We start from the raw sequence: 14,353 nt of genomic DNA, 5'->3' as shown, positions 1-14,353 counted from the left end.
CCGTCCCGCCGAACGGCGCCCGGGGCTGCCGGCATCCAGCACACCCGTGCCCTTCAACACCCGGACAGCTCCGCTTCAGCCCCAGCGTCCCTCCCGTATTAACCCCTAACACAGCCTGCTACTGACAGAAAAAAAAAAAAAAAAAAAAAAAGTGGAGTCTGCTGCTTAAGGCTGCCAGAAAGGAGATGAAAAACTATTCACGAGTAACGGAGCGTTGAAGTGAGGGCAATGTCAGCTGAATGCAAAGTTAAAAGGACATAGAAATAGATAAGATACTAAAAGCATGACTGGAGGTAAACAGAGGAGAGGAATAACGCTTTGCTTTCGGTGCTGGGGGAACCGTCTTGTGATTAAAGCTTAAACGCGGCTCGGTTGAGCTGTGTTTGCTCTCGTCGGTCACCACGGCTCCGTGAGTTAAACCCGCCGAGCAAACTGCCCCCCCGGGTGGGGGTTGCCTCGGCAGCGTGGTGTAAACTCAGCAGCCTCGTGTAGCCGGAGCTGCCGGGAGAGCCTCCCCCAGGAACCAGCGCTACTGCTCCGCAGTCAGGAAACCGTGCCGAAAATAGAATCAAAAATAGGTAATTGCTGTTTGGATTCCTTGCTGTCCGGCAAAGGAAAACAGCTGTGAGCTAAAAATGCTCTTTGGGTTGCTGTGCCTCTTTCATACCTCGCTGCTGAAGCGCCAGGTAAGAGTGGCATACGTATGAATTTATAATAGGTCTTGAGATTAAAACATGAAATTTATACCTTGTTGATGTCACTGAGATTTTTGTTAATGTCTTCAGTTAACTCAGTCTGGACATACTGGCTCTGTAGAGAAAAACGCCATGCCCAGCTAAGTTTTGAGCATACGTTTAAAACTAGACTGTATTATGGGACAATTGCTTCTCAAAATACTTTAAAATTACTTACAAAGTAAATTACAGACTGCTCTGAATTTATAGGAAGATTCCAGTTAACTTCACATTTCTTTGGAATAAGCTATCAAAGAGATTTGTTGAGGCTGCAGTGTACAAGCTATCCTGTGCTCAGAATATTTTGGATGTTGTCCATCTTTTGCTGAGAGAGAGTTTTGACCAAGTAGAGAAAGATATAAATTTCATTCAGATTTGGTTTCTCAATAATATGTTAAAAATGCAATTGTCTCCCAAATGTGAAGTGTTGGCTTTCTGGCCCAACAGTAAAACAATACTGACAGCTTTCATGTCTTCTTCAACATAGCATAGGTTGAGTTTTTAGCAATAAAAACTGTGTCTGGACTGTTTGGTTCTGTGTATTTACAGGACAGGGCACTGGATGTTAAGTTAAACCATAACATTTTTAATAATTTCAAGTACTTTAAAAGTGTTGCTTTTGTTTCACTTATATGAAATTCTGCTTTGTACATGTGAATTGTAAATCACTTAACACAACATTTTTTTCAGGTTTCCAGATCATAATACATTTAAGGACAGTATGTCTGACAACCACCAAAATAAGAGAAGCGAAGAAGGCAGTCTAGCCAAAGTTTATACGTATAAATTGTAACATGTGGAATCTGAAGGAGAAAAAGGGCAATGTTAACATGAAACTTGGCTACTTGCCTAAACCAAGCAACCACAAAAAAAAAAAAATGTAGCCAAATTCAGAGTTATTTTCCGCCTTTGAAAAGCCCTAAGATTTGTTTTGGTTTTAATAGCTTTCCTATTTTTAAATGCTCTCCTTTGGTAGAGTTTCTGTCAATATTTTTTTTTTACATTCTGTGTTCTTATTTTTTTTTATATTCTTGTGTTCTACTGAAATAGGAGCTGAAACTGTAATTTTTCTAGATGTTTTTTGCTTTATAGGACCTTGAATCCATACGCTTACCTAAATAACTACAAATTATTTGGATTTATGCATTCACATTTCCAAAAATTATAACAGGAAGTATGTATAGGGGTCTTAGACAAATTAAACATGTTCTTTTTTCATGATAGTTACTTTCTGTATTTCTTCATAGTGATATTATTAATGCCCAAAAATAACTGCATTTGCATTGTGTTACTGGTCAGTGAATCATACCGCTTTTATGCAAATACTAATGTATTGTTGCAGGTCATGGAAGTGTTGTTACTCTTCAGAATGAAGATAACATAATGAAAGAAATGCATCAGTCATACAAAGCTCTAGTTAAAAACAGGTGAATACTATTACTATTTTAATTTGCAGTTGGGTATGCAAAACCAGTGACAAAACAGGTAGTAGTCTGGTAGTAAGAAAAGATTTCCTTAATGCCAGACATTATATACAGCTATATACATTGTGTAGTGTTTCTGTCTTCCCAGCATCAACTGTTGGCCATTGCTGGAGACAGGATATTGCACTAGATGAACAAATTATTTGGTACAATGTGAAAAAACATATGGTATATGGTTTTACATCAGCTCTTGACTTATTAAAAACAGACAGGTTTCCTGCATAGAGCTTTGAGATTAATTTAGACTCTGTACCTCTTTTCAGACACAGTATTTATCTTTGTCCATATTTGGATTTTTCATTCTTCAGAAACCAGGTGGCAGAAATCCGAGGCTTGGCCACATAGCTGCTATTCTTTTAGGCAGGCCATAGTGTATTTTCTAAATAACAAATGCACATCTGGTCCTCAGAATTCTTCTGACATGCTTTCCTGATGGTTCATAAAAAAATACATACTGGAAGCAATCAGTTTTTGTCAAGAAGGAGAAGGTGGACAATATGTTTTTCCATTCCTATTGTTGCTTGGTTTACATTGCTTGTCATTCATTGTCACGTGTACTCAACCTTTGGCATCACAATCAGATTCTTCCAAGGAGAGCCACAACTTCCCAGATGGACGAAGGAGGAAAACATACTTTGGCATTCCTGGATCTTACAAACTTCTTGTTCACATTATTCTCTAGTTGTATGATTATTTGAATTGAGCAGGCTCCTTCCACATATTTTCACACTGTATTTTGGTTTTTTGGTTTTGCCTTTTAGCCAAACAGCACCAACATTCAGACCATGGCCAGATCAACAAGTAGCATGTTTTCCAAGTAAAAACCAGTTAGCATTGCAGATGAGACATCACGCTTCTTTACCCTTCTTCCTGAAGAAAGAGAATGTAGGGTGTGGCTTTGACTTCAGCTTTCTGCTACAGGCCTTATGCCCAGAATCTAACATTTCAAAATCATGTATGGATTTAGATGCTTTTCCAGATAATAAAAGCACAAATACAACAAAGTAAGTTCAATTTTAAAAGTCACAACTTTTAAATAGTTATATATTGCTTATCAAACTAGATGGGAAAGCCCGAGGAGTCCTTTTTCTTTAACCCTTAAGTTGTCTTTATGCCTGTTTGACTTCTTTGCATAAAGTAGACCAGCCATGTTGACCCTCTTTTTTAATTATGTGTGTGAAGAGAAGCAATGATGGACTTCATCGTTCCTGTTACTCTGTATAATGGAGCTGAGCCCACAAGATGTAAAGTGTAATTCTCTGTAGCTGGAGTGGGGCCATGATGGCATCTCTTTCACTGTTTTCCTCATATTGGCAATATTAATGAGCCATATATTGAAGTTAGCAGACGTCTGAAATTGAGGAGAAATATTTCTTAAATTATTAGAGTAAAAAAATATTTTTAAATTATCGTATTTTATAGTTTTCTATAGAAAATGGAATTGTAAAGTTCAGAATCACAATTAAATTTCAACTTAAAACTTTCCCCTGCATAGCAGATTTATAGCATAGTCCTGCAACCACACATTGGACAGATTCTTGTTCCCCAGAATCCCACAGTTTAAAATTCATTTATAAATTAAAATTGTAGCCTGTTTAAGAATATCAAATTGACATTTCATTTGTTTTGATTTTTAAGGGTTAAATACAACACTGCTAAAAACCAGCAACAAGAGATCTGAGGTAAGATGCTATTATGTATAAAACTGAACACGGTTAAAAGTATTATATGCCTTCAAAACCTTAAAAATAGAAATACAGAAGAAGCGTAGGTATATTTCTCTGCTTAGTCATCATTTTTTTGGATGAACATGAAGTATTTTTACATATATTTTATATATAAATATATGTGTGTGTGTATATATGTGCCAACAAATCTTTAGATGTATATCAACAAGATTTGTCAAAAAGGTGTTACATCAGGGATTTTGGGGGGTAGAAAGTTGGAAGTTCAAAAAGATACAAACCCGTTTAAAATAAAAGCATATAAGTTTGTTTAAAGTATGCACATCCTATATGTTAAACCTGTTAAATGTCTACTTTTGCCAAATTTTAAAAAAAACAAACCATTTTCTTGTAAGGAGTGGCAATTTCAAATTGAAGATGAATTGAAGAACAGTCTTGATATTAAGATGATTGCAGAAATTTATTGTGTTAGCAAATAAAAATTAAGGTCTTTGGATTTAACATATTTGACATGAAATTTTTTGGGAAGTGTAAACAGTACAAAACTTCTGTACTTACAAACAAGCCAGCAATTTTTGGTGGATTAGTGCTTCACACCACATGAGCCTTAGAAGTTATAAAAGATCAAAGATACTATATTAGAAAAAAGAGAGTTTGGTCTTTATGGATATTAATTAATATCCCTTTGTACAAAGGCTTGAGTCATTGAATCAGCTGTACACTTTAGTGAACGACTACAGAATACAACAGCATTCACAGGAAAAAAAAAAAAGTATAGAAGTAATAGCAAGTTCTCACAGAATACCATAAAAAGGGCTATGGAAAAAACATTTCAAATGGAAGGAAATGTTTAAGAAAAATAATTTAGCTGACCTCAGTGTGATTAAATACAGCTTGCTTTCATGTCTTAGGCTCTGATGATTTCTAGAGGCATGTCATTTGGGATAAACTGAGCATTCATATTAATGCCATGCAGACTAGACAAAGCCTTCAGAACTGTAAATTTCACACAAGCATGCATTGCTTTTCCTGGCACATTCAAACCTCAGTTAGCCTTTGGAATGCAAACAAAAATTTTCTGCAGATTGCAAACTGATGTTGAATTTAGACATGCAAATGAGTACTCAGAGCATATGACTGTATGATTATTCCTATTGCATTAATTTGCATAAGAATATACAGCATATTTAAGTGGGGGTTTTCTCTATTTCGTATAAAATAAAGAACAGAAATTTTATTTTCAGAAAATTATTCTCACTGTTCATCTGAATAATCACAGCAAAGTACTCAAAATCTTAGATCTGTACTTTTTCAAAGATACACAGTACCTTTCAACTAATGGGATGGGAAGAGAAGGAGAGAGGGAGGAATAATAAAATACATCCCCCCCACAACAGACTTGTGTGTTAACTGCCATATGAAAACGGTCTTTGGGTAGCTATCCATGTAACTTCACTGAAAGTGAAGTGCAGACTGTGCTGTCTTCCAATGTATGTAAAACTCTGTGAGCTGAATCTGTGGCCCATGTAACATGGTTTAGGGAATATTATAAGACTACACTAATCATATGGAAGATCTATATGTTTAGATTTATAATAATGTCTTTTAAAACCTATAAGTAGTTTGTAAGGATTACTGTCTCCATGGATAAAATAGCATTCTGTTATAACAGTCTAGCATTTACTTTTTAAAAATTGCTTACATGAGGTCTAGTTCCGTTCAGAATATAATTACTTGTGTCAGCACATTTTGGAGAGTTACATAAAAGGACTTTAAATACAAGCATAAGAGTGGTGCTCTCACTTGGTGAGAGTGCACAGCAAGAAAGAAACTTTGGCACATGAAGCCACTGACCAGGCTTTGAATTTCTGCAGCAAACATGCTATGTGACATAAGACATCGTTAATAACTGACAGCAGATGATTTGTATGTGTGGAAAAAGCTTTTTATTTTTAAATCATGGAGAATGACTTATGACTTGTAGCAAAAGATCCCACTTTCTGTCTTAAGAAATAATTCTAGAAGTGAGAAAATTTATGTACTGGTGTGAGAAAATTGATGTATTTCCTCAGGGGGTTGATATTGCACTTCATATTAGGTTAAATATGGGAATATATACAAAAGTAATCCTTTTCTGATCTTTTTTCTTAGTCCACTTGTTTCTCAGTGATTAGATTTTAGCTGTATCTGTTATGTAGCACATTATTAATGCTTTTCATGGAAATTACAGTTTCATTTGCCACCAGTGACAGTTCAGCCTGTAAGAACAATTCATCTTGCTCCTCTGGAGGGTAATATTGTCAATGAAAGCACCAACTTCAGAAATATTTTGAATATTATGAACTCTATGCCTACAAAACCAGTTACTAAATTTTATCAGTATCAGTTAGACTATCTATTAAAAAGGCACACTGAAATGTTGTCAGAGCTGATTGTGGCTACTATTTCTGACAAGTTCACTCCAGTGAAAGACTTGTACTACTTCAGCGTGAGTAACTATTTTAACTACCCTAGCAACAAGAAAGAAGAAATTCCAAGCAATTTAAAATGGAGGGAAGCTGATGTAGCTACCCATGCTGAAATGAACAACCAGTTGAAGAACCAATTTTCAGTGACCCAAGCCAGTTTCTATGATGGTGGTCATCCCTACTTGAGCTCAAGTAATGCTCTGAATAAACTGTGGAATATTTACAGCTCAGACAACATTTACAATGTCAAACAGAGATGCCTTGAGAGCTGGCAATAAGGAAAGAAGAGCAGAGAATTGCTGTAGAGCTGGTCTAGAAGAAGGAACTGCTGCAGAGATGATACTGGATTATAGACCACATGAAGATGCTGAGAGTGCGAATTTGGTGCTTGACAGTCATGACTTAGATTCTTCTTGTAAAAGTGAAGTGGTAGAGGCCTACCATGCCTTAAAGGAGAATTCTGTAGTTGCAGTAATTCCCAGAGTAGAAGTACAAGATCCTTCTGGAAAACAGACAGAAAATAATGTTTGTCTTTCTGAATTTGAAATGGGAAAAGAAGCAATGTCAGAAGCAACTTCAAAAGACCGAAGTGAGCCTGTACCTGTTGTTCATGTTACTTTCTCTGAACAAGAACCAGCTAGGGAACCACACATTGCTAGACAACCTGTCACAAGAGTGTAATTCGTAGCCTGCCTCCCTACGTTACTCAGAGCTTCAACATTCTTGCTTGCAAAGAAAATGACCAAAGTAAAATAAAGATGAATAAAAATAAATATTCATCAAAATCTAAAATGAGTAGCAAGATAAAGATATCTGAAGACTTAGTTGTTTCTGATGAGACCTCCACAAAATGTAATGTTAAGAGTCAGACTTTTCCATCTTTGGAACTGCCACACGTGGAATCTGAGACTCACCTGAAGCATCAAAAAAAACCCTCAAGCAGACAAAGACCATTGTGCTCAGAGTGCTCAGAAACTTAAAAAGCTAAGATTCTCCTGCAGCTGCAAAAATTCAGGTATCCTAAAGAAACCTGTTACTCCACTTTCTCTACCACATGCACAGTCTGCTTCAGATTTTGTAGATCTGAAATACAGTGACATGTTCAAGGAAATAAATTCAAATGACAAAGGCCTGTGTATTTATGAAATGTTTGGAACTCCTGTCTATTCCCATATGTGTGAGCTTGATCAACATGAGAACAGATTTTATAGAAATGTTTGTTCTGTTCCATCTGGGAGATGCACTGCTAGCACCTGCAGATCTACCTGCAGTAAAGGGAGAGAGAGCAGCCAAACAAGAAATACTCAAAAAAGAACATATTTTAAGCCAAAGAAGACCACATCTGGCACTAAACAAAAGCAGAAAAATTTAACTACAAAGGATGGAAGTACCAAGCTGACTGATAGCAACACAGATCAAGATCATGTAATCAATTATGATTCAGATTTTCAAATAAACACTTCAAGGAGCATGACACCATTTCATGAAGACACAGATCATCAGCTTATGTGTTTGGAAAAGCTTTCACAATCAACTAAGCAAAATAAATTTTTTTCAAATTCAAACTTACCAACTATTAAAGAAGTTTCTTTGGAGCAGTCTTTAGGCAGTCAGGATATATCCAACCATCAGAGGACTGCTACCTGTAGCCAGAATCTTCTGCAGTTCAGTGATAAAGACTGTGTTGCTCTAAGCAGCAGTCTAACAACAGACCAGAACATTTGTGTACCCCCGTGCAAGGTGGATATGGATGGCTGCAAAGGCCTGGAATCAGACCAGGTCTCCTTCAAGACTATAAATAAATGGGAAGCATTGCCCTTTTCAGAAAGACCGATGTGTCAATCCCCTACAATAAAATTAAATCACAGTTGGGCCTACTCACCTCAAAACGGCGGTTTGGCAAATGAATTGACTCAGCCTTCAGTGATTCAGACAAGAATTGTTACAAGCCCCAGTTTCCAGACAAGTCAAAACACATTGTCCTGGGCAGATAATAAGGATGTGACTGATGAGTTGCTTTGTTGTCTGGCTGAAGAATTGCTAGTGCTTGAAGAAAAAGACATCAGCTCTTCAGAAACAAAAAATACAGGTTCAAAAATGCAAAATATGCATACTAAAGGAGAAGAAAAAATGATGAATGGAGATGGAGTGATAGTAAATAGTTCTCTAGAGAAGGTAAAATTAATTTCTTGTTAACTTGATAGCTGCTTTGAGTGATGCTTCAATACACGTTTGGATGAAAGACAGGAGATACGTGCTCATTATCAGGTCTCCTTTCCTTGGGCCAGCTGCCCACTGATTCTTCCAGTGCTTGGTTGAGTATACCCACGGTAGAGGCTGCATGTCAGGGCACATGCCAAACGGTACTAAAGCATGACAGGAACAGCCATCAAGGCTTTTATGAAGGGTCAAGATAAAATGAGAAAGATAGTGAATGAAAAAGTTAACTGAAGAACATGTATAAAAAGGTGCTGGGGCAAGACAAAAGCTCTCAAGATCTTGACACCTAAGGAATATGAAAAGATACTACAAATGGTTGTTGTATATCCAAAAGGCAGTTTCCTTGAATCTCAGAGTGCAAGCAGTTATTTTTCTATGTATGAACTATGAGTATTGGCTTATCAGACAGACTTAAGTCTGTTTAATTAATGTTTGATCAAAACTTCAAGCTCAGAAGGCTTAGATTCTGGTCCCCAAGTCAGTTAAGAACCTTCACCTACTAAGGTGCTTATCTACCAGCACTGCTTCTCCTTGGCCTTGTTAGCTTTTTGTCTATTTAAATTACATATTTATAAGGAAATTTCTTTCGCTACATGTTGATACGCTTCCTTATACTTCTGCAGACGCAGGTGCCAATTACACCTCCATTCTCACTTCTCCTAGGGAGATCCATGCCTAGATGGAGTAATTACTACCATATTTTTAAAATAGTCTCTTCTTCATGTGAATTCATATCCAAATTATTTTCATCAGACTTAGCTTGCATATCTAGAGCAAAGTGGTAGTCATATTCACCCTTCAGCTTAGCAAACTGTACCTATGTGAGAAAACAAAGTAGTAAGCAGATGTATGTCCTGCTCTTCTAAGTGTTCCTTCTGCCTGTCTTCCTATTAATGGAAAAAGATGCCATGCTATGATCTTCTGCTTATGCACTGTTGTGATATATACTTGAAAATATTTACATAGTCTTACTTAGTATATAATTGTATTGATGAGCTGGGTAATGAGGGGGGAGAGTGAGAGGAGTCATGGCAGGTGAAAATTACTCCTTATAAAAAATGTAAGGCTAATATGAAGCCTTTCTTTACCTCCCTGCTTTCTCCCCACACCGACCATCGTCTTTCAAGCAGAGTTACAGTGAAGCCTTTTTGGCACCAGATGAAGAAAGTGACTTGCTAAACTTTGAGGAATCTACTGAATTACCAGGAAGCAGTTTAACTAACGAAGATCCTGTCATGTGGACAAGAGGTGAAGTCCTTGGAAAGGGAGCCTACGGCACGGTAAGTTAATGTCTGAATGTGTTAAGAGATGCACTGGTCATCTTTGAGCTACATCTTACCTTATAACTCGCTGTTGTCCTATTCAACAAGTAAGTTAAATATTTTGGATTATGCAATGAGACATGAAACACGACAAACACAAAGATACTATTCAAACTAAGTAAACACTCAGTTTCATTTCATGTTTCATTTTAATAAATGCTAGTTTCATTGTCGGTATGCTGTGGTCTGAGAAGCCAGGGACAATTAGTAGCTGTAAACCAGGTTGTTTTGGATACGTCAGATCGACTTACTACAAAAAAGGAGTATCAGAAGTTTCATGAGGAAGTCGATCTTTTGGAGACATTGAAGCACGTCAATATTGTAACTTATTTAGGAACTTGTCTGGAAGACAACATTTTAAGCATTTTCATGGAATTTGTTCCTGGTGGCTCAATTTCTAGTATTAGCTTTGGTCCATTGCCAGAAATTGTCCTTTGTAAATATACAAAACAAATCCTGCAAGGAGTTGCGTATTTACATGACAATTGTGTGGTACACAGAGATATCAAAGGCAATAATGTTATGCTCATGCCAAATGGTGTAGTAAAGCTAATAGACTTTGGCTGTGCCAGGCGTTTAGCTTGGGTAAGCCTCAGTGGCACGCAGAGCAAGATGCTCAAGTCTGTGCATGGGACTCCATACTGGATGGCACCAGAAGTTATAAATGAATCTGGATATGGAAGAAAATCAGACATCTGGAGTGTTGGCTGCACCGCATTTGAGATGGCAACAGGAAAACCACTGCTGGCTTCCATGGATAGGATAGCAGCCATGTTCTATATTGGGGCCCACAGAGGACTGATGCCTTCCCTACCTGATCGATTCTCCAGCACTGCAGTGGATTTTGTGCATGCATGCTTAACCAGGTATGTCGATTTTTAACTGAAAAATGAAAGGAAAAATGCAGATAGTTTGTATCACAGAGATTGCTGATGGGAGCTTATGTTATCTCTTACATGGTACATGTGACTATTGTAAATGCATGGGTTTTTCAACATCTCAGGAAAAATAATAGTATATGTAAAAGAACCTTACTCTCTATAATGGTATAAAGAAACCCCTCACAAATTATATTTTGTAGGCCTTACTGAGTTTTAGACAAAATGCTTGATAAATTTCTTTGCTGTGCCTTGCTGTTCCGATATCACATTGGCTGAGTCTGGCCTATGTCAGGCAGGTTGTTTTGAGGATGATATTCTGAATGAAAGAGCTTTCACTTAATTCTTATCTTCTGCAGTAAAGCAATCTATTATCACTGCCAGTCCAGGAAATACATACTTATTTGAAACATAAAGTTCTGTGTATAAAAAGCCCAAAACTAGCATTCACCCATTATAAGAATTATTTTTCTGGTGCTTGTTATATTTTAAATATCAGTTTTGTCCCAGATGTTTAAATGTACTATTGATTTCAAGAGTTCAGTTCCTGACCTCTGTGGGTAGACTTCATAAAATTATTAGCAGCCTTTTACATATCTCTAAACACCAGATCTGAGCACTAGAGAGAAACATGTTATTTAGTGGGTACGGCCATGGTCTCAGAGGCACGAAATTTCTCATCCTTGGATTAGAATTGTTATGGTATGGTTATGGTTCCAGTGGACCATATAACAATAGCCAGAAAAATTGTGGACTGTATATAGCGACATCCTGTGTACTTTGTTTCAGGGAGAAGAGTGTTTAAAAGGTAGAAGGAAACATACAGATATAAAGCATTAAACTTTCCAAATAAAGCATTTCGCTTTTCAAAAGTCAGGATGCACCTGTGCCAGCAAAGTTTTACGGTATGATCTCAGCATGTTCCTTGTCCCATCTTACCCGTTCATTTATTATTTAAGAAATCAGCGTCCTTGACTCCTTCCCCTGTTTTTTGTTTCCAAATCGAGGGCTGAAAAAGCCTGAAGCACTTGACTCTAGCAAGCCAGTATTGTAATTACAGTACGTAATTCCATATGGGCTCCTTAACATGCATGACTTTGGAGATGACAGAACAGCCTGTCATACTGATAAACAAGTAATTATCACCCTCCTTAAATGCATTTTTGGTACACCTGAAACAACCGCATTAGCAGAATTATTCAAAGTTTTGCAAGGAATTTAAAGCAACATAGAATGATTTCTGTAATAATAATATTTCATTTTTATATCTCATAAATTCCAACAGTCCCTTCACATAAATCCTGCCTTCCTTTCTACCGGCTTTATTAAAAAAAAGCACTAAAAATGAGTAACGACTAGAGAATGAGAAAAAAAAGATTAATTTTGCATTTAGATTTTACAAACAATTACATCACAGGCATGCATATTCATTTTATGTACTGACTTTTCAAACCCTCAATGCAGAGATCAACATGAATGCCCTTCTGCTCTGCAGTTGCTGGACCATCCCTTCGTGAAAGGAAGCCAGTGAATTTTTCAAAATTCTTGCCAAATGAGTATACATTATCCATATAAAAATTTTCCATTTGTGGAAAAAGATCAGAAGGAACTGGATTTAAAAGTGACAGCAGAAATTACTAGAGAGCAATTGTGTACAAAGGGTTTATTATTAAGATGGCAGTACGATTTAAGTAACATCTTTTGCAATGTCTGTGCTCACTGGAGCAGGCATTCCTTCACTGCGAACACGGGGCCATGTTTTGTTGTATTTGCTGAGACTGTAAGAGAAGAAAGCACACATCGCCATCACCGGCATGTGCAGGTGAGGTAAATTGGAATGCCAATTTGTCTGTGAAAACCTATGGAATGTATGCTGCTGGCAGAAAGTATTGCAGATGCTGAAAGCTCTGCGGGAAGTGCTACTCAGACTTGTAGATAAGTCATTAAGTGTGCCTGTGACAATCTCACAGGAACCCCAAACCATAGAACTGTATCAGCATAAAACATACTGAAGCTTTTGTTTAGCTAGATGGGCCCTTTAATTTTTAGCTGGTGGAAAAAACCCAACTCGTTTTTGCATGCATATATCAGCCCCTTGTTACTGAGGTACTGTATGGCTACAAGATACTGCAGTGATCAGAACGAGAGAAACCCAGGTGTACATGTGTGCATCTTTATTAAGCTTACATCAGGATCTTTTCCTAGTCTGGCTAGAATTATGAATCTGAACTTGGTGACTGTCTTTTCCCCAACGAAGTAGTGCATTTTATGGACAGTTTCAGGTCACAGAATGGCTGAGAATGGGCCTCTGGAGATGCTCTAGTCCAATCCCACTGCTCAGAGCAGGGCTGACTGAAGCAGGGTGCTCAGGCCCTTGTCCTGCTGGCTTTGAGTACCACCAAGGATGGAGACTCCACAGCCTCTCTAAGCAACATGTTCCAGACTTCATCCGCCCTCCTAATAAAAAACATGTTTATGTTTGAACAGACTGTCTTGTATGTCCGGTTGTGCCCATTGCCTCTTGTCCTGTCATTGGTGACACTGAAGGGTCCAGCTTTGTCTTCCATACTGCCCCTGTTAGCTATTGGTACACATCAATACAATTTCCCCTGAACCTACTCTCTCATCATGGAGTGGCGTATTTTCTGTGTTCAGTGATGTGTCGTAATACTCACCCTTCTGTTTGCTGATACAGAGCAGCAAAAGCATAGGACTGTTACCTTTCTCTTGCTCACAAAGGCTGTAAAATAGTGTTTGAATCATTGGACAATCTACTGCTCTTTTTCAATATCCTTCGTCTGAAATAGAACAGCAAATTTGATTCTGAAACTTCAACCGTTCTGAGGAACACCTGAGTGAGCACTGTGTAATTAGATTACATGCAACAGTCTCCATCTGCACTGTGAAAACAATTTTTAGTTAGTTAACTAGCTACAGCTAACTGCACAAAATGAAATAGAATTTGAAGATTATTATATATTAATAAAGCAAAAAAAAATCAGGTATTAATATTTAGATTGTCCTCTTTCTGTAAGGCTTCTTCCCGAGTATTTTTAAATTTTAAAATTTCAGGGGAATGAGCCACTGTAGAAATCAAAAAATTGGTTTCATGTTATCAGAATGCAGTGAACCTTGTGCCTTTGTCAGGACCTGGGCGCCAGGAAGATGCAGTAAAAGTCAACCCTACAACAGCCAAGGGCTGAGCTCTCAAGAATGCAGAGACCCCGATTTCAGTGCCAGTGGTAACGTGAAAATAAGTTTTACAAAAGGGAAAGTAGTAAATTCTAAATTTTATATAAAATCAACTTTCCCCAGAGTGCTCAACGTTTTTGTTACGTAAATAGCTTTCAAACTTGATGTTATTCTAGTAGCCTGACTTCAGAGAGTTGGTCTAAACTGTATAAAAGCAAAGAGAAATCAGTACTTCTAGCAAAGTTCTTTATTAATAGTTTCTGTAGGTATAATGTCACATAACAATGACAGACCGTCATGCCAGTATAAGAGAAATCCTAACACCACAGTAATCTTCAAAGTTCAAACAGTTAACAGTCCCAATTTGAGG

At 37.4% G+C, this 14,353-nt stretch overlaps 1 protein-coding gene across 1 annotated transcript; it reads left to right on the top strand.

Annotated features, from left to right (window-relative positions):
• Positions 1 to 283: 283 nt before the first annotated feature.
• On the top strand, positions 284 to 13,275 carry MAP3K19 (mitogen-activated protein kinase kinase kinase 19). Its single transcript, XM_055812132.1, is given in 13 exon segments — positions 284 to 293; positions 1,433 to 1,495; positions 2,077 to 2,161; positions 2,980 to 3,190; positions 3,192 to 3,222; positions 3,857 to 3,900; positions 6,134 to 6,574; positions 6,576 to 7,038; positions 7,041 to 7,308; positions 7,310 to 8,546; positions 9,719 to 9,875; positions 10,077 to 10,779; positions 12,256 to 13,275. Coding segments are annotated over 13 exon segments (3,780 nt in total). The 3' UTR covers positions 12,323 to 13,275.
• The last annotated feature ends 1,078 nt before the right edge of the window (positions 13,276 to 14,353 follow it).

Source organism: Falco peregrinus, chromosome 8, assembly GCF_023634155.1.
Source record: "Falco peregrinus isolate bFalPer1 chromosome 8, bFalPer1.pri, whole genome shotgun sequence".
NCBI lineage: Eukaryota > Metazoa > Chordata > Aves > Falconiformes > Falconidae > Falco > Falco peregrinus.
This window is presented reverse-complemented; position numbering and strand designations above follow the sequence as displayed.